Source organism: Plectropomus leopardus, chromosome 7 (assembly GCF_008729295.1).
Source record: "Plectropomus leopardus isolate mb chromosome 7, YSFRI_Pleo_2.0, whole genome shotgun sequence".
Taxonomy (NCBI): Eukaryota; Metazoa; Chordata; class Actinopteri; order Perciformes; family Serranidae; genus Plectropomus; species Plectropomus leopardus.
Genome location: NC_056469.1, coordinates 8,639,525 through 8,659,644, shown reverse-complemented (window position 1 = coordinate 8,659,644; position 20,120 = coordinate 8,639,525). Strand labels below are relative to the sequence as shown.

Below are 20,120 nucleotides of genomic sequence, written 5' to 3'. Positions count from 1 at the left end.
GTAAAAAAATTTGGAAAGCGATTGCGTTAAAAATTGTAAGTAAAAAACAAGTCTTAATTTATGCTTGCTTTTTATCTAATTGTTATGTTTACTTACATTTAATTATATGCACTTAATTTTGTGACGTTGTTGCAAGTTAAAAATGACAAATTTGATGAAATTGTAATGATTTAGAACAAAACTGGGACTCCGATGCAGAGAAAAGCACCAAACACCAGCCACAGTTTATCAAATCCAAATCTTTACTGAAGGAAGCAGAAATCATACATATGTAGGCAGAAAAGTACATTCAGGGAAATCACAGAAGTAAAAAAGTCAGAAACCAGGTGAGCGAACACAACGAAAAAAGGCTGGAGAGCATGAACACACCAGGCTGACATTGACAGTCTGGCAACTAAGTGGAAGACACACTGGGCTTTAAATACACAAGAGCTGATCACTGATGCACTGATGCACACAGATGAGTGAAATAAGACAGGTGAAACACATGAGGCAATCAAAAAAGCGGGAAAGCTCAGGAAGTAAAAGTAGCACTAAACACAATGAGAACACATTTCAAAATAAAACAGGAAGTGGACACAAACACATGAACAGAAACTTGACACAATATCACATAAACCCATCTTTCTTAGTTTTAGCAACCTCAGTAAACCAAGTTTACAGTGCTATATATATATATCTGTATTCTGCTCGCAGATCTCTTAACTTCATCACTGGCAAAATCGTCTTTGTTGTGATCAAGTTAAGTCAGACTTAGAGAGAAATACATAATTTCACTTTCATTTTTAAGTTGCAAAAGCTTTTTTGTAAACTTAACACCTGTATATAAAGTAAACATAAGATTAATAGTCACGTTTACTTTAATTTTCCAAGATTATTTTAAGTAATAATAATTTGTAAGATTTTACAGTGCACTTTTCTTTTATAACTTCTTGACATTTTCCTCCATATGCCTTTAGACCACCCTGATACTAAAAGTACCTGCTTCTTGATATGTGACAGTGTGTTTGGGAATAACGTACGTTGTGGTGTGGGTAGAATTCTTTATTGTTGTTGTCAGAAACCTTCTTTGTTTTATCAAGATGTTGTACTGTTGCCTGCTCACTTTTTTTTTCTCTCTCTGAGAGACTGAAATATTGCTTGTCAGTTGAGGCTGCAGCGTCTCTGCAGGTCCCTGTCCCGGCTTGATGGATAAGTGGATTTCTTGTGATGGCAGTGTCAGAAGGGGCCCAAATTTACAGCACCCTAGACATGACTCATGCACAACCCTCAATGGCTTTGGTTAGGAGAGCAAGAGAGGAAGCCCTACTCAATCAAGTGCCAGTCCATAAATAAAATAGGCTGTGGCAGGGCAGTGCGCTTCTAATGGAGCGGCAGCCTCCCGTTAGGGTTTTCACTTACTACCGAAAGCAGGAGGAGGAGGGGGGAGTCTGGGGGAAGTAAAACATTTGGAAAAGTCGCAGCAGCAGGAGTAATACTTTCTAATTCAGATTGATGAGAATCTAATCCACCTTAAGGTCACTTCAACATCAAAACGAAGCGGAAAGCAATTTTCAGCTGATGTAAGTTGGGCTGGTGCAGTGCTAGATGCGTGCCGTGCCGGCAGGAAGACAGGGGTTGGGGTTTGGGGGAGTGTGCCATTTTCCCCACTTGGTTAGAGGATGACTCACTGCTTTATCTCAGCCACTGAGCTCATTTCTACTCCCAAACACTGACTCATAATTTGTGTGTCCATCTCCTGTCGGACACGGCCACTAACTATCTCCAATTACGTCGTGATCGGCTTATATCGATTTAATGTCCCCATTTAGATATGAGTAAACTTGACAAACTTAACTGTCGAACGTGACTTTTGTCCGTTTATTTTCACGCCTGCAGTTGCAATACACCAAAGTGCTGATTCATCTTATAAAAATGATTCAGTCTCACAGCGAAACTTGGAACAGGATTGTGATGTACACACTTCAACTCACAACTCTTACACTCACTCATCCTCTCACCCCCCTCCAGACAAACACTCGAGGAGCTGAGCTCCTAATCCTGTTTACTCTCTGCTCCACAGGCAGCAAGGAAACGCAAGATCTCCATACTGAAGGCCCAGGGGAAGAGCGCTGAAGCCATCCGGGAGCTCAATGAGTATCTGGAGCAGTGAGTGTTTCTACAAGAGGGGGAAAGGGTCAGACACCCCCTCCTCCCCTAGCTTTTCATTTTAATTAAAAACGAAGTTTGCTTTCAATCGAGCTGGCACAACTGCATGAAATGCCAGCAAAGTCTGTCTCCTACCTTGACAGTTGGATGGCTGTCATTATTGTAATAGCTTATTTTACACGTACATTTTTACCTTGCTGTGTTACAAATGCATTCTCTGTTTCAAAATAACTGTTGTGATTTAATGTGTGTAACTATGTTTGAGGAAGATTATTTACTGTCATTTTGTGTTTACAGGTTTGTTGGGGACCAGGAGGCGTGGCACGAGTTATCAGAGCTCTACATCAACGAACACGAGTAAATGCATTTTTATAATTAAAGCAAAAATGTAATTTTAGTATTTGCTATTTTTTATGCACTGTAACATTTCTTTTATATCAGTTAGGCTAAATCTCAAGGATGATTTACTTTGCACAGAACACAAGAGCCGCATTTTCAGATTTAGCCCAAAAGAGTTATTCATCACCATAAACAAAGCTTGGCAAGTGTGATTTAAAAATGTTGTTATGAAGCTTTAAGAGCAGAATTTTGAAAAAGGCTGAGTCACCTTTTTATACTAATACATCCATTTAGGAGTGCTGCTAGATGTGACAGGAGGGCTACATTTTCTCCATTATGTACTTTTCTGCCTGCCTGCTCAAAACGCAGCTTTGAAGCAATAGCTCACAGTCTTTGCTGTGATGCTGTGACCCACCTTTGCCATTACAACCCATTTAAGTCAATAGACAATTCAAGCAAGACATTTCCACCAGTTGCAGTGGGTAAACTGAAAATTGATTTTAATACAGTTGGAAGACAAAATACGCTCCCTTTTTCATTACAAAGATGATCTAGTATGTATTGTTTGTATTTCAAAACAGCATCTTTGATGAATTGCTATGACAGGGCAGACATGGTACATATCTCGATGGAGTAGAAATATCAGAAAATGTATAATTAGCTCACAGTCTTTGCGGTGTTGCTGGGACCCTATATATATATATATACACACACCTAGTGGACTGAAAAAGCACTTTATTTGTTCTAGTAGGCTACCAAAAGTTGAATTTAAATTGGCAATTTTACAATTTACACAAACAAAATTGATCTCTGGCATCCGTGTAACGATACGATATTGCCACACAAAAAAACCTGCAATATTGCACTGTATTGATGTTGTATTTAATTCAAAAACACACTTTACGTAAGAAATAATTAAGCCAAAAAAGAAACATAAGTAATTTTTCAACAAGTGCTTAAAAAGTTGGCATAGCATCACATTTTTTGCCACCAAGACGAACAAATTCACGTTCATGTCTGTTGCTTTTGGATGAACAGGCGATTGCTCCAAACATCCTGCATGGCCAAATAAATACTTTTTGAAGTGAGTACTTGAGGTGTATCTCCTGGGTGTTAAGTTGCTGTTTTAGGGTGAACGCTTCCTTAAATTACAGATGCTAATCATATAAGAAAGTGCCTCAGAAAGCAATGATCTGTTTCCAGTAAGGCCACCATATGTTGATGATGTATCTGTCAGTTTAAGAGAGCTTCACATCAGACTGATGGCTTGATCTCCAGAGGGCCGTTGGATGGCCACAATGGAAGGCGGTGAGATGCCTAAACTCAGCCAGGGGTCTGAATGGAGCTCTGTCCATGTTTGTCACATAAGAGTAGTTTAATAGGATTTCAGTCTTAAGCCTCCTCTCCTACATATGAGAGTAAAAAGACTCCCCGGCCTCCTGCTGATATCTCAGTCGCCAAGGAGAACTGCCAGACAGACAGGAGCATTGTAAGAAAAAATTATTTTGTTTGTGTCATCTTTTATCCCTCCTTAATTGTCTGCGGCTCAGAAGTTAGTGAAGCAGTGTCTGTAGTTTGGTTTTATACTTGCATGTGTGTGTGTGTGTGTGTGTGACTCTTTGGCTGCTCGGTTGCTCTGGTACGAGGGCAGCGGCTGCAGGAATGTGCAGCACGGTGAGAAGGCTACTTATTGGATATTTCATGCTTTTGTCTGGGAGGCTTTATTGCTGTAGTAGCCAGAGGAAATCCAGGGGTGAGCGGATTATCTCCCAGCTTATCCCAACACTTCTAATATCACACCATTCACTCCCACAGCCCCTTATCTCTACAGGCGTGTCAATTTCTTTTCTTTGTTTTCTTTATTTTGGGTTACAAACACTCCCCGTTTCCCCTCCTCCTCCTCTTCCGGATAGCCAGGCATTATCGCCACTCTTTTCCAGAGGGATAGAGCAGAGAGGGGGGGGCAGAAGGAGAGCGCACTTGCTGTGAAAATTCCCAGGAGAAGGTGGTGGCACTTTTCTTTCCCCCTCAAGCCAGAGAAAACACAGGGTGACGGAGGAGCGAGGAAGAGAAATAAACTCTCCTCCCCTCACTGCGCAACACCCTGGGAGCTAAAAGTAAACAAGCAGTGTGTCTCCGCACTGCCATTGTTGGGGTTGCAGCAGACATCGGTGTTCACACATTAAAAAACGTAATTAATAGCCTCTGAGTTGACACTGTTAAAACAATCCTTTTTCCAGCGGTGTTTAGACAGGAGATTATTTTTGTCTGTTTGCAACTATCGGAATCTGCTGCTGGCTCTCATTCTAATGCAGCTTACCAGACTGACAAAATTGGACCGGTCATCCAGAATTACAGGATAAATAGTAATAATTTTTTCAAACATACTTTGCCCAGTCTGAATCCATTTTTGTCTTATATGCAGTCAGAATGTGGTATTGAAATGGGGCGAAAGCTGCTGCTGATGGTTTTGCTAACCTCCAAAAGAAACAAATACGATTCTTACAGTCTCGCACATGATGGTGGCTACAACCTTTCCTCAAGCACTGTGGTTTAAGAGCGAGCTTAGGAGCTGCCATAGAGAGCCGCTCGGTGATGGTGGGGTTAGATGGCTTAGAGGGAGAGTAGAAGAGGTAAGGGTCTGGCTCGGGTACAGGATTCTGGCTGATGGCTGATGGAGCGGGCTCTGTTGCAGGCCATGGCCACTGCATGAGCACATCTGAAAGTCTTTATGGAGAGGAAATGGTAATTGTAAGCAGCCCCCCCCCCCCCCCCCCCCCCCCCACCAGCCTTCCCTCTGATCTCCCCCTCTACCAAACTCCCTTCCCCCTGTTTATTCCTTTCTTTCTCTGTCCCCACCTTCCTTTCCCTCCTATGCTGTTAATCTTTTAGCTAGTTACCATGGCAGACTTTATATAGACTGATTCTTCATGTTGTGGCGAGCAACATTTGGATATTTAGTTCCCGCCTGCATTTCCTTTGATTTCACAAGCAGTAAAATTGCTCCCCATGTAGCCCGGTGCAGAAGTCTGTTGATGCAAGCAACAGCATGCTGTTCTGTATAAAAGCTATGATGGCATAATTGAGGGACGGAGTTATCTCTCCTTTGAGCCAGCAGCAGAGGTATAAACAGTGCCAAATAGAGGTCTGTGGTCAAGGGACAGCCAGCAAGACAAGATCATGGGCGAGGTGGTTGTGACGATTTGACGGCGTGTTATGTGTGCGACCCACAACAAGAGATTTAAAAAAGAAGACAGCAGAAGTTAGCTGCTAACTTGAAGAATAGTAGTGGTTGTGAATGTCTGCAAATAAGGGAAGCAGTGGGATTCAGGGGCTCCTTACTGTCCAAGCAGAGGACAAAAAGGTACATGATTGATATTACCATGCCATGCCATTGTTGTTGTTTAGAAAACGCTGCCAATGTGTATGTTATACGGCACGCTAGTGGTAGATGTTTTTGTGGTAAATCTCATGCCCCTTTCACCTCTTTTGCTTTCACAATGCTGGCATGCTGTCTAAAATCAAACACTGGAGCGGCATGATGCTGCAGTTGTTTGGTTTTGTGTAAAAAATGCAAAGGTGGCATAGAGAAGGGGACTTTATAGCAGCCCTATAGCACAACTACTGTGTAAAAAATGTGTAGAATCTAGGGCTGTACCTGACTTTGAATCATGCCAGTCAAAACGGATTGGGCAGTTCAAAATGAGTATTTAGCAAGTTATTTGTTTTGTTTTCCAGTTTCAGATTTTATTTGGGGCTCCTCGAGAAGTTCAGTGTGACAGCAGCATTCATGAGACTGTATTGTATTAAGTTGCGGTGAGCTGTAAATTCACCACCTCTAAAAAGATGGTCTCTCCTTACTCCTCCTCTGTGCTGCTGCCTGCATCTCTGTGTATCAAAGAGCAGTGTGAAAGTTGAGAGCACTCACTCCGCAACAAAGTTTGGGAACCAAAACGTCCCCAGAAGAACACTACACAGAAAAAAAAAGACTTGACGACTTGAAGCTATCTCAGCCAACTGAGAGTCTGCGACCAGACTGGCGGTCAGAACTGAATCTCCAACTTTCAAGGGGCAGCTTTTGTAAAATCTTGCAAAGCAAAAGGAGAAATTAGCATTGCTTAAGAGGTGAAGGCTTGGCTACAAAGAATGACCTTCATGGTGCTTGGATGTGTTGATAGACACGCAGAGCAGCCCCGTTTTCTGTCGGTAGTTGTGCTTCTGCCTCTGTCTGTGTGAATTGGCTTCTGTTTTGTTAGGTGCACAGCCGTTTTATGACTTTGTGTTCAATGATATACTGTATCTCAGCTCGTCTTGGCCTGGGCCCGTGAAGGGGAAACTGTGTATTGGAAGTGGAGTGGCAGCAGATTAGTGTGAGGTCAACAGCTCAGCAGTCTGCTGCTGAGAAGTGATCTCATCTGAGTATAGGCACAGTGTGCCAGCTCTTACTGTAGTGCTGACCTCAGGAAGGTAGTTAACTACACATTAAAGGCTGAAAAAACACACAGACGGACAAGATTGATCCTCAGTGTCCCCAAAGGAGGGAGAATCACCACACTAGATAGGCTCTTACCTTTGCCAGCTGTCTGGACTGAGTAACCTTTACAGCAAGTGTGTAAATAAACATCATGTCATGTGGTGGATCTTTACGGATCCCCACAACTTGAAGTCCACTGCATGTCAACTGACCCCACGTCGTTTTCAGCTCAAATTTATACCTGTGAATTTATTGGGCATGGCTGTTGTGCTTCACAGTTGAGCAAGCGAAAGGATGACACATCCACAGCTGTATCAATCGGCTGACTGTTTTTCTTGTCATTTCCACAGCTATGGAAAAGCCGCGTTTTGTCTGGAGGAGCTGATGATGACCAACCCTCACAATCACTTGTACTGTGAGCAGTACGCTGAGGTAGGTACCCGCCTGGACGTCCGTCATCAAGCACGGGGGCAAACTGTGGAATAAATATTAGCTCTCTGTGAATGGCGCCTCTCTGTAAAAAGCAAGAGACACCAACACGCACTTAACGTCACTGGGAATACGGGCTCATGAAAGGAGATGTGTTTACATGAGGTTGTCATGTGTTGCTTATTCAGATGTCATGCTGTCATTGCTCAAGCTGCCCTTTAGCACAGCTTATTGGCCATGTTTTAATACCTCCTCACACAGGTGAAGTACACCCAGGGGGGGCTGGAAAACCTGGAGCTGTCCAGAAAGTATTTTGCCCAGGCACTGAGGCTGAACAACAGAAACATGAGGGCATTGTTTGGTCTGTACATGGTGAGTACTTGCTTTGCATGAAGAGAGAGAGAGTGGGAGAGAAAGAAATAGGGAGTGGAAGAAAAAAACAAAAACAGTAGAGCCTTTTTTGTAACCCTGTGGTTTGTCAAGGTTGAGGCTGGCCACTGAGTGTGTCAAGCCCAACTGTACTGTGTGTGTGTGTGTGTGTGTGTGTGTATATATATATAAGTGTGTTTTTGGGGGGAGCGAAGAAGGGGCTCTCAGACAGGTCAGCTCAGTGCTGACTCAGACGGTGAACTCCAGCATCGGAAAAGTCTGCCCCTCTGGAGCTCTTTATTTTAGTAATAATACCCCTTTGGTGAGACCTTTTTTATGTTTATGACTTAAATAAATAAAGTAGTCCCGGAGTAAAAAAAGGGAAAGAGGGAGAGCGGTACCACTGCTGCAAGCATTTTGTCACTGGCAAATTATCCGACCAGGTGCCAGTTTGATTGTAGTTTTGGCCCAACGGCCCCTTTCATCTACATATTTGTTTAAACAGGATGTTGTCTGCAAGTGCCAATGCATCATATGTAAGTCGAGACTTGACATAAAAACACAAACGAAGCAGCGCAGGGAATAAAAGGTGGAGAGGGGAAGCAGGTCGAACACAGAGAGCCCCAGTGTTTTCTCTCTGTGCTGCACTGGGATTCCTCAGGTAGTCCAAACACCTCTGAAAGTGCTCCGAGGTGTAGCACAGGAGGCGCAGGGCAGCGTCAAACCCAAGACGTTCGCTTCTGTTAACTCTCACGCTTATGTGGAGACAGAGCAGGCCCCAGCACGGTTTCCTGACAAGTCATCCGCTGACACTTGGCTCTTTAATGAATACTTCAGGTGGGAGTTTGCGCCTTAAGAGCGTGTTTTGCAGATTGTCAGCAAGTCTCGGTGGTCTGCGTCTTGACAGGTGCAAGAAGTTCAGTGAAGGGACAGGAAACTTTCACCATCTCATACCATCTGTGGCGGTTCGACAGGAGACCTGGTAGCACTGACCACAGTTGGGTTGTGGGTTGGTTACTCACAACACTTGCATGGGGATTCCCCTCCATAACTGGGATAGCCTGCCTGGGTTGATATAATCTAAATTAAGATTGCTCTTGAGTTAAAAAAGAAAGAAAATGCTTACTAAAAAATACAGAAGCCAAACCATTTTATCGAAAAAACAGGGCCAGGTTGATTAGTGTGTAGTTAAAGTTTCAGCACACTGGTAGGGAGCGCTTTGAAGTGCACGCAGGGTAAGCCCTCTGGGGTTTGCTGTGTGGAGATGATGGCAGGAACATGGGAAAGACATGGGATTTGTGGTTCGAATGGGAGCAGGCAGAGACCGTGATTCACATAGCGCTCCTCTCACTGCGCGCCGCTCTTTTTTCTTTTTTTTCTTTTTTTTTTTTGTAAAGACATACAAGGTCCTTTCATCGCAGTGAATCGATGGTGTTGGAGAAATTAGGCCCCGTTAAGTGACAATTTACGTATGAAGCATTAAAACACTCACTTTTTCCCTCCCCATAAATGATTTCTCCTGTGTCATCAGGCCAAGGTCTGTTTTTTCTCTTCCTTCTGCCACAATGACTAGTAGAGTGGTAGATGGTAAGAGTGGTTGCACATTCATCTCAATTACGCTTTTATTGCTGTTTCACCAAGTTTTGATATAAGAACACCCCCTTCATCTGTTCTCCCCTTTTGCTACTCCTTCCCGTTTTCTGTTTTCCCTCTAGTCGGCAAGTTACATCGCTGCCAGTCCAAAAGTCAGTGCCAAGGTGAAGAAGGACAATATGAAGTACGCGGCCTGGGCTGCCAATCAAATAAATAGAGCTTATAAGGTGAGTCACATAACCATTGTCTTTAGGCATGATAATAGCTTCACTCTATATGTTATTCTAGCCTCCATATCTTTGGTGTCCCTCCAACTGAAAGACATCTTTTTACTTTTTCCCACATCCCCAATTCAGTCCGCCAGACACTGCAAACCACCAATCGTTTCTCTTCTGTTGTGTCTCAGCTTCCACGGGACATTTGCACACAATATCCAGACATCCAGAAATCCCCTCATTTGCATAGTATGTGAAAAGCATTCACCACCACCGAGTGACCCCTGAATGCACAGCAGTCCTGAAGGATGCTTTCGACTTGCAGTGTTGTAATAACAACCCCGGTGTCTTTCAGTGTGTCTGGGTACATTTACTGTTAATGTGTTGATTTAAGGCCACAACGTCTGCTAAGACTTTATTCCACACCCCGGCCTCACAGATGAGCTCCTCGCAGAGCCACAGGCTGACTCTCCGAGGACCACAATCACGCTAAACTGTAGCAGAGAGTTGTCTAGTTCAGTGGTTCTCAAAGTGAGGTTCATTGACCGTCAAGTGCCTTTGAACTGAATCGAGGAGAAAATTCACAAGCCTAATTGTAGATTTTAATGTTTTTCAGTTGCATCTTTCCTTTAAAGGATTCTTTCTTGAATGGCAGGCTATACCTCTGCATTTTTGTATTGCCCACCACCCAAACCGCCACCGTGGACACAAAGAGTATACAAGCTGACAGAACTGCCCCTTCTTCACTCTATCTGTCTCTCAAACTCGGACTGAAATCTGATCAAATGGTAAAACTAGGCAGTGCTGATCAAATATAAAGGGAGAGTTTGTTGCTGCACTGCTTATTCCTCTTCTAAAATGTTTTCAGAAACATATTTTGATGCCCTCTTTAGCTGTAATAGCGAAAGTTTGTGAACAGAAAGTGGACGCCATACTGCTTTCTGCATAGTGAAAATGTATGCCCCCCCCAAAAAAAGAAAGAAGAAACGTCAAAACGTTAAAACTAAGCAGCAGTAATCAATTATAAAAGACCATTTCTCACCTAAAATGTTTTAGCTTACTGTTAAGCTGTGATACATTGTTTGTTACCAGTCGGCTGCCAATGTGTTAAATGGACGAGCTCGCATTGTGTCACCCACCAGCTGGGGTGTTTATTGGTCTGGTATGTTGCTGTGCATTGTGGTAGTTGAAGGTTTTCTACCTTTTTGAGAAAAAGCAGTCCTTTTTCTCTGTTTTTCTCTGGTCATTTAGCTCCAATTTCAAAAGTATTTGTGTCTTTCTACAGCATAGACAGCCTAGTTTTATGTAAGGCAAAATACGTTTTTTAAGTTGATGAACATTTAATATTATATCAACTTATCTGAAAAGTGATTTGAATTAGACCTCCTGAAATTAAATCTGACTATTGCTGGCCAGTGAACCCGTTTGTGTCCATTTGTGGATTTTTTGAGAAGATTTTTTTGAATGACTCTGACCCATCGCTGTACAGACAGTAGCAAAGTGGACAAACTGGGGGCATAAAAGTATGCTCACATATTAGTATCTGCACATGCACACTGCGCAAGCAGGGGAAAAATTGAAGAGCTACTCAGATGGTATCACTAAAAATAGTTTATGCTGTTGTCATAGCAACCCAAGTATGAAACCATATTCAAAAGCAATCTTATTTGCCATGTCGGCCATATGTGTTGCTTATTTGGGCATTGATGGTTAAACATGTAATAAGCGGTTTCTTGCTGAGCATGTGTGGGTCCTGTTGAGAGAGAGGGGCTCCCCACTGAGCCTCTAAAGACCTCGTCTCACCGCACTGGGCTGTCCTTGCCATATAGACACATTTCACATGTCGAGCGCTGAGACAAGTTTGAGGGCTCTATTGGAAAAAGTCTGCACGTGAGTAACGCCACGGTGAATGGCTGCTCTCTTTCAGTGCTCTCATAGAAGTGTCATGGAGGAGATTTAAGCTTTTATTTTCTTCTGAAAGTGGAATATACTAACTGAAGAGGTGCAGCTTGTTTTGTTTAGGTTAACAGGTTTAGATCTTAGATCGAGATCTTGATAAATAGAAAAATGCAGAGGTGGTTTGGTCAATAAGATTAGTCAATCAGATGCCTCGACTGATGTCAAGTCCGCACTACTCGTCACTTTGATCACGACGCTTGCTGACCTCACCTCATGTCTTCGAAAGTCTTTGATCCCAGCAGGAGACAAGATGAATATCTCAAACTGCAAACGTTTTTATCATAAATCAGAGGCCCAAAGAGAGGGAGAGGGACAAAGTGTGAAAAAAGAGAATCATATTTTGAGGGAACTCAGCAGTGTCCAAATATCTGAAGAACATCAGTGGAACTTGAGAGGGATCTGAGGCATCAGGCTTTGACAGGACCGCCAGAAATCATGATACTGTCTGTAACTTCACCTCCTTTTTCTGTTGACATATTACACAAAACTGTTTAAACTTTTTATTTATAATTCAAACTAGTTATGTACGGCCTGGCAATTGCCAATAATGGATTCGTAAGTACATCAGATAAGCTTGGAAACAGACCTATTATAACATTACTTTAGGACTTCATCTGAAACTTGTTACAGGGATTAGACAGTAGCCTAACCAGTAGTGTAGCACATGTTTTTCTTGCTTAAATGTTTTCATTGCCAGGGAGGTGTGGCAGAGGGTTTACCCACAGACAGGGAACACACATCTGTTTTTGGTGATGTTGGCTTTAATAAATCAAATAGATTGCTATTTGCTACCCAAACTCTGCCTTACATAAGACAAGACTATACAGTTCAATAGATCCTTTGTATTAATATCTTGATGGGCACAGATCTCAGATGTGGAATCAACACTTGGCAGTGATTTTCAGGATTCAGGATTACCTTATTTGTCCTAAGGGAAACTGAACATAAAGGCTGCCACATAAAAATACATAAATAGTGCAGAAACAGGGGTAAAGTGGTTAACACAGACAAGTGCAGACATTAAGTGCATTCAAATAAATGCAACACTACCTGTCATTTTACATACTCCCATGTCCTGAGTTCAGGAGATTCACTGATTTTATACCTTTTTAAGTATAACCTTCTGTATTTAATTACAACCCTACTGCATTTACTTTCCACCACCAGGTTGGTTCAGTAAAGCTCAGTTCATTACCATTGTGAAAAGTTGTGGATGGTACCTTTAATACCTTTGGAACCGTCCTTATTTTTCGTCACCCTTCTGCTTTAAGGTACCTAGCACACTGATCTGGCACTAAACAAGGAAGCTAGAAACAGTGCAGTCCTTTGATTGGTCATTAGAGAATTAACACTCTGCTCATGCCCGAGCCACCACTGTTTCATATCGTGACAAGAGTAAACTAAAACTTTAAAATGAAAGGATGTTTGCAGCCTCTCGCAGCAGCTGCAGACTGAGTAATTAAAAATAATTTAATTAACTGGAGCAACTGCTGGCACCTTTTAAGGTGGAACTTTAACTTGTAATGTTTCTCAGTACATGAGATAATGACGTGAATCAATCAGCACACCTTAAATTTCAATATGACATCTTCGACCACTCCATCTGTTTTTATTGTCTCTCTTGGATGACGTGTTTAAAAAATGTATGTTATATGTGATTGGATAATGTGACGACACATATTCTAATCTTTATTTGGAGAAAAGAAGTGTCAGAGCTTCGTTCAGTGTGCTCGGGCAGCACTAAAACCCTGCTTTCGCCTGACAATTAGTCAATGCACATAGCTGATATTTCAAACATCCCATTGAGAGAGACTCACTCCAGCCTGCAGCCCTGTTCTGTGGATGATAAAAAGGGTGGAACATGGGAGAGATTTTGACAGAAAAATGTCCCTATTTCTTATTTAACTCATTATGCATCAATTCTGTGTTGCGGAACATATTTATCTTTCACACCTCTAAATGGATTTACAGGACTGAAGTTATATTTCAATCAGGAAGATTATTTGGGCATCACTATTATAGGTAATGATGTATGGCTCAGAGCAATTTTCAGTTGATTTGTCATGACGAAAGACTGAAATACTGAAAAACTACTAGAGGCCAGTGAACAAAGCTTAAGTGTTAAAACGTTTGACCCTACGTTGCTTTGACCCCCTGGTTACGATAATGAGACACCTCAGTCAGTCACACCTTTGTCTTCCAGGGAACATGATGTGAGTTTCATGCCGCCCCTCTGCTCCTGCCCTGGTGTTTTATTTATTTAAGTTGCCTGGTAATAGTGAGGTTGTGCTGGGATGTGTATGCACAGTATGTGAAGCCTGGCACTACGCACGTGTGCCTGTAGATGTTGTTTTTGGTTGCTGTGTGAGACAAGTTAAATGACAAGGCGTAAGGTTGCCTTCCCACCTCCACTTAAATGACTCCTGAGATCTTTTAAAAGGGATCGGGCCATCGTCAGACAGCTGCAGGCTGCTGCGAGCTTGCGCTGCTGATTGATGGCCTCTTTAAAGCGTTGCTCGTGTCAGTCGTCCACTTTTATTAGGCCCTGGTACCTGGTGATTGTCATACTTCAGTGTGAGAAAAAGGTAGGCAGGTGAGTGCAAGTGGGAGCAGATGTCAGCTAAAGGTCACGATGGACTGGGGGCCCATTTAAAAAGAAATGTAATTACTTTGGTGGGGTCGGCTGACATGTAAAAGACATGGAGATGTGTGGGTCGTAGGTGCAGGGGGCTTCAAAGCAGCACTACATGGTATGCCCTCCTGCCCTAACTCTCGAAACAGATTCTCTGATTAGCTCCTCTGTCACGGACCACAGGCTTCCACTGCGTCATGACTCTATTATCAGATGCTCTAAATAGATGTGGAGCTGTCTGGTTTGCTCCCACTGTTGTAGAACAGGGCAGAAGTTAATGTGGTGGTCTCACCTCAGGCTGAGGAGATAATTGACTACCGGCCCGGGGTAATGGCGCATTAGGCAGCAAGGCAATGAAATGCACTGATCATTATAGCTACCCCACCACACACACACACACACACACACACACACACACTCTAAATGTAGAAGAATGAGTCACACTTGGAAATTACGTAGCAAATTGCACACCTTAGCCAATTGCCCTAAGATGGAGTTTGGCAAAAGAGGAAGGAAAAAACTTTAGCCATGGAAATACAGTATAGGCTAGGTTTAGGCTACAGTTAGTTCCTGTTTGTAGAAGCCTGAACATGGCCAAAGGTTGAATGAATAAATGTCTCACACCATTAAAACGTTGCTTCATGTTGAACATAGCGTTGATTGTTGTCTGTTTTGCTGTGTTATTCCACCAAAAGATAAAACACAGAGGAAGGACTGTGTGGTTTTGGAAGAAAGCCAAGCTGGTCTTGGTGAGGGCACAAGGCTTCAATTTCGTCAGCCAGCTGTGCGTGTCTCAAGTATAGAAATTATTATGTTTACGGTGAGCGTGTGTGCTTCTGTTTAACCAAGTGTGCACATGCTCTCAAGGGCCTCATCTCTCTCCTCGGAGGACGTGCAGGATGTGCTCTCTTGTCCAGAGGCAGCACTGAAACTGTATCCCCTGCCTGTGTTTCACTCGGGGTAATGGTGTTTTTATAATGATTTAATTGAAAGGATTCCGTGGTGCTGTTGCCTCCTGCTTGTCCTTTGTTGTTCCACTGTGTTGTAGTTGTTGGTATCATAGTTGCAATGCTTTTGCACAGCGGCAGCCTTTCTTTAAAATGTTTTTCTTGATTTTTACCATGTTTGATTTTTTGCAAATTCTCTGTTGGAGTTTACTCCAGGGTTAAATTGGACCGGTGCTGTCCAGCACATCGACTGTACTTGGGGGGGGGGGCTCGTCCAAGTAGATAAAATCCGAATTCCAATTTAACAGCTTAGGCCTGTCTTTGTAGCCCTTGTCTAATCTGTGTATTGGCAGCAACAGAAAGTTTGCTGATCTGGTGGGTAGTCAGGGGGGTATGGGATCAGAGCTCTGGAGTTTTTGCTGGCTGAATCCCAATTTAAACCTGGCAAAGCATCTTTGGAAACTTGTTCCTGTTTATAGTATTTTTAATCTGCTTCCACTTGTTACTTTTACTTAAATGTTGTTTGTACTGTACTGATTAATCTGTGTGTCTGTAACTAACTTTCATGTTGTATGCTGTCCGAAACAGGTCTCTATTGAGAATGAGACCCCGTGTGTCAATGAGATTACCTGCATGAAGAAAGGTTAAAAAAATTAAAACAACAAAAAAAAAACTAAACTAAACTAAAAAAATCCTGATTTAACCCTTGCTTTTACCTTTCCAAGTTTAGGGATGTGTGAAGTCTTAAAAATGTTGTTGTCACATGACTACATATAACTTACATATTTCTACATACATTTGCAAAGATATTCTTTCGACAAATTGTACTAACCTTTATGATCCCTTTGACTTTTTATTTAGTTCTATCAACAGCTTTAAATTTTTTCCAATACATCAGACCGACGCATGGCCACTCAACCTTGTGGGTTCTAGACAGCCAAAGCTGCTATGGATGTCAAGACAGTGTGTTTGGATCATTATTTTTGACACATCTGTATGCTTTTATTTCTGTTAAACACGCGTTTGTCTGATGGACATGTCCAATAATTCTTCTGCAACCTTTCCTGAGCCTGTGTGCTTGTGACACCTTAATAAGTAAGGGTTGAGCTACCAGCCTCATTTAGCGATTCAGCACACTGACAGTGAATTATGAGATTTATCATGTGCCTCAAAGCTCAATGTGAAAGCCTTCATTAATCCACTGCACAATAGCTTCTCTGCATTTCTTACTTTTCTCTCCTCAATGTTTAAGGTAATGTTTTTTCTCCCCGAATGGTACATAGAATTGGTGATAATGCAGTGCCATTCTGGTCTGTAGCTTGAAACAAAATTACGAGTTGTTATCTTCTAGCGACATGGCAGGGAAGCAGTTTTGTTTTTTTATTCATTGTTTTTCCAACCATCTACACAGCAACCCTATTAATCGTGTTATGAATTTAAACTGCATATTGCAGTGTATATGCATGTTGTTGCCATCTATGCAGACTGCTGGACAGTTTTCCCTCAAAAGGGTTAACAGGTGACGAGAGCCTCATGTGGATGAAGTATTGCCTGTCTGATGTGTTTATGACAAAATACCCACAAAACTAATGACGCTTCCATCACCCTTAAATGTTAGCATGCTATCATGCTAAACTACGGTGGCCACCATACCAGCTTAACATCAGCAACTAGCACTAGGCTAGTATGCTTGTACATTAACAATAAGTAATAGTGTTAATGTGGCTTTATTTTACGTCTCATTGTAGCTCAGAAGACATATTTAAAAGCATATTTCTAACTTCCTTTAGAGATTTCATAAAGATTTATGTCTGTCTATAAATGTGGGTGAAGTGAGGTTAATTAGACTGATCCCTTTATTATATCCCTGGTTCCCTGCCCAAGGTCAAGGAAGTTGTCTCTCTCACTGATATTTTTTCAGGGGTTGCCTCAGCTGTTGCAGTGTGTAATTTGGTAGAAAAAGTGTGTGCCTGTATGTGCACGCATGAGTAACCCTGGATGTACTAGTGGATTATAATTTGCGGCACTTCCTGTGAAAGCCTTTGGACAAAGAGCAGAAATTAGAGCAAAGTGTTACATACTCGTGTACTAGAGGCCATGGAAGTGGACTAATCATGAGGGCATCCTGTTTCAGAAATCTCACACACACAGAACTAAAATGTCACTTATGCAACAATTGAGCAACCTGCTGATTTAGAGGTATTTTATGACCTGTTTACCAATTCTATCCAGTGACCACTGTTGTTATTCTCTGATTCTTTTTGCGTCTAGCTTTGCAAACCCTGTGAAGTGTGATTCAGGGTGGATGAGGTTATCATGGCCTCTGTGATGCTGCGTTCAAGCGTGTTTGGCTCTCTATTGCTTTAGTTGGCGGAGAGACCTAATGAGCTGATGTTCTCTTTTCTTCCTCCTCCCTTTCTCTCTCTGTCCGACTCTCTCTGCCTTTCACCCCTCTTTTCTGACATGAAGCTGGCTGGCCGTGGAACCAAGGAGAACAAATGCTCCGTGAAGGCGGTGGAGGAGATGCTGGAGTCCATGCAGATCACCATGTCTTAGATGCCCTTCGTCTGCACCTTCCTCCTTCCCTCCTGTTCACACACAGCCACTTGGAGCGACATGGCAGCTCATATAGCCTTGCAATGTGACCACAACCGGATCTTTAACAGATTTCTTTTTTTTTTATCCCTTCAAGTTCAGTTCTGTAATTAATTGAACTCGACATGGACAATGGAAGACATTTGTTTCCCTCAAGTGCAAAGATTTCCCCACCCATCTGGAAGCGACAAATTCCAAGTACTCCAACTTATTTTAACAAGTTCTACTTAGTATTAACCCAGATGCAATTCCACATGTCTGGATTACTTTATCCATCCCTATCTCATACTGTCTTTTAGGTTAATCTCTAACTGATATTAGCACATCCACATCAAGGCTATAACTCTGTGACCCGGGAAGATAACAAGCTGTACAGTTAAAGCTATTTATAAAGACTGTGGCGATCCCACCTGTCTGCACTGAGGTCCTTTACTGTTTCCGTACTATCTGTAAATGAAACATCTTTATCTAATAAACTTGTTTTTTCTTTTGTCTAATCTATCAAAATGTTTTAATAAAAGTAGGACTGATTGCAGATTCATATTCTTATTTGTGGCATCAGTAAGTCGGTTTTTTGTGGGATTGCCATTAGGGATGCGTGATAATATTGGCATGTCATTGGTATTGGCAGCTAACTTTTTTTTTTTTTAATTGACAAAGTGAAAACATCAAAACATCAGCTCGAAGTTGAAGTATTTTTTAAATTTTGCATAATGAATGAAAATGATACACTGAAAAGCATCGATGTCTCCATCTGTTAGTGGGCCATTACAATGAGAGAATGCATAATATGATGTTAATTCCATTTCAGAGGAAATCTGATGATCATTGAATTTAGTTGGGGAAAAAAAGTGGATATATCAATATCGATATCTGTTATTGGCCAAAGGAGTTGTTTTTATATCAGTATATTGGATAGAATTGAAAAAAAATACAATGTCATGAATCCCTGCTTTCCATGTATCTCAACTGTGGAGGGTTAGCAAACTTCTGTTTTTAAACTTTAAACTTTTTTTTATCACTCTGTGTCCCCTATCTAAATGTTTTTGTGGGTCTGTGAACGTAGCGCAAGTGTAGCTTCTCATGAATTATTTTTTTCCTCAGCAGCACTGTGAGTCGCTGGGTGGATAATTGATCCGTCAATCCAGTCAGAGCTAAGATCACATAGATGGATGAGAGGAGCAGCTGCTGGAGAAGCGAGTGAAAGCAAACTATTACACCCAGCAGAATGAACGGTTAAGTTTAATTTTCACTGCGCCTGGCATTCTGCTGCTCTGTCTGTGCCCAGAGTACCCTCTGAAAGGTGCAATGAACAACCAAACATTCCAGTAGCGCTCCTAATGAACAGTCCAACTCCAAAAATATAAAATCAATACGTGGCAGCAGATGTTTTAATTGTGGCAGGCTGCCACAAATAAATAAATGTGTGGGAAACCCTGTACTGAAATAGTCATGTTTTACCCAGTAATGGCACTTACTGACACATATAAACCTTCCATAATTATCCTGGAGAAGGATGGGAGGCATATGTCTTTATGAAGGCAGAAGTAGTAACAACAGGGGCATTAAAAAATGTCATCTTTTTTCCTAGTAATTCCAGCTGCAAAATCCTACTTTTCACTTTGCTTGGACAGCAGCTGAACATACTTCAGCACACTGAAGAACACCTCTGTCATTTCAAATTTAGAGAGCCCCACAATGCTGCCAGTAATTAACACGCCACAAGTTGGAAACGAAAAAAAAAATGTATTCATGAATCTGGGAACTGTCATGACAGGCGGGAAAAGAAGGATATTTCAGTGCTGTGAGAGGCAGCGCTGGTCTCCTCCACTGTTAAAGTGGTACACTCAGTTCAGTGGGTGTAATTGTTCAATCTGAATTGATCCAAATGATCATCTCAAGTCTTCACTCACCCATGCAGGGTCAGCTGTTCCTTCCATCTCTTTTGTTTATTAAGTCGTGGCAATTGTCTCATAATTTCACTCTTCGGCTGATGGAAAACTTGAGCGTTGAGTTTATGGTCTTTTTTGGACGCCTTTTAAATTGACAGAGGTCACCAGCTCAAAGCTCAGAGTGTGGAAAGCTGTTTTCTCAAGTTTTTTAATACTCTCTGGCCTTGGTCAGTGGATGAATGTGTCTGCATTTGATTTGCTTCACCAATCTGGCGGAACCAATGAAAGCCAGGGGACATTTGAACATAAACTGACTTGAGTTATTTTTGCAGGAAAAAGGGCTGAGGTGAAATGAAGCTCTTTTTGAAGAGTTACAGGATGAAAGCTGTTTGATTTGAAGCAGAGTGATTCATTTCTGTTGTAGCTCCCATGTAAATATTGCTCTATTTGCAAAGGTCATTCATGAACTAGTAAGAGGGGAATAAAGGATGTCAATCAGTTTGATGGTCCTTATTATGAGATATTGGT

At 42.0% G+C, this 20,120-nt stretch overlaps 1 protein-coding gene across 1 annotated transcript in view; it reads left to right on the top strand.

The window, feature by feature from the left end:
* Positions 1-18,201, top strand: part of emc2 (ER membrane protein complex subunit 2) — a 30,872-nt gene extending 12,671 nt beyond the window's left edge. The window contains exons 6-11 of the mRNA XM_042490376.1: positions 2,063-2,148; positions 2,446-2,505; positions 7,312-7,393; positions 7,652-7,762; positions 9,475-9,579; positions 17,575-18,201. Of these exons, the coding sequence (XP_042346310.1) occupies positions 2,063-2,148; positions 2,446-2,505; positions 7,312-7,393; positions 7,652-7,762; positions 9,475-9,579; positions 17,575-17,661 (531 nt within the window). The 3' untranslated portion in view covers positions 17,662-18,201. The remainder of the gene's footprint in view (positions 1-2,062; positions 2,149-2,445; positions 2,506-7,311; positions 7,394-7,651; positions 7,763-9,474; positions 9,580-17,574) is intronic.
* Positions 18,202-20,120: the final 1,919 nt, after the last annotated feature.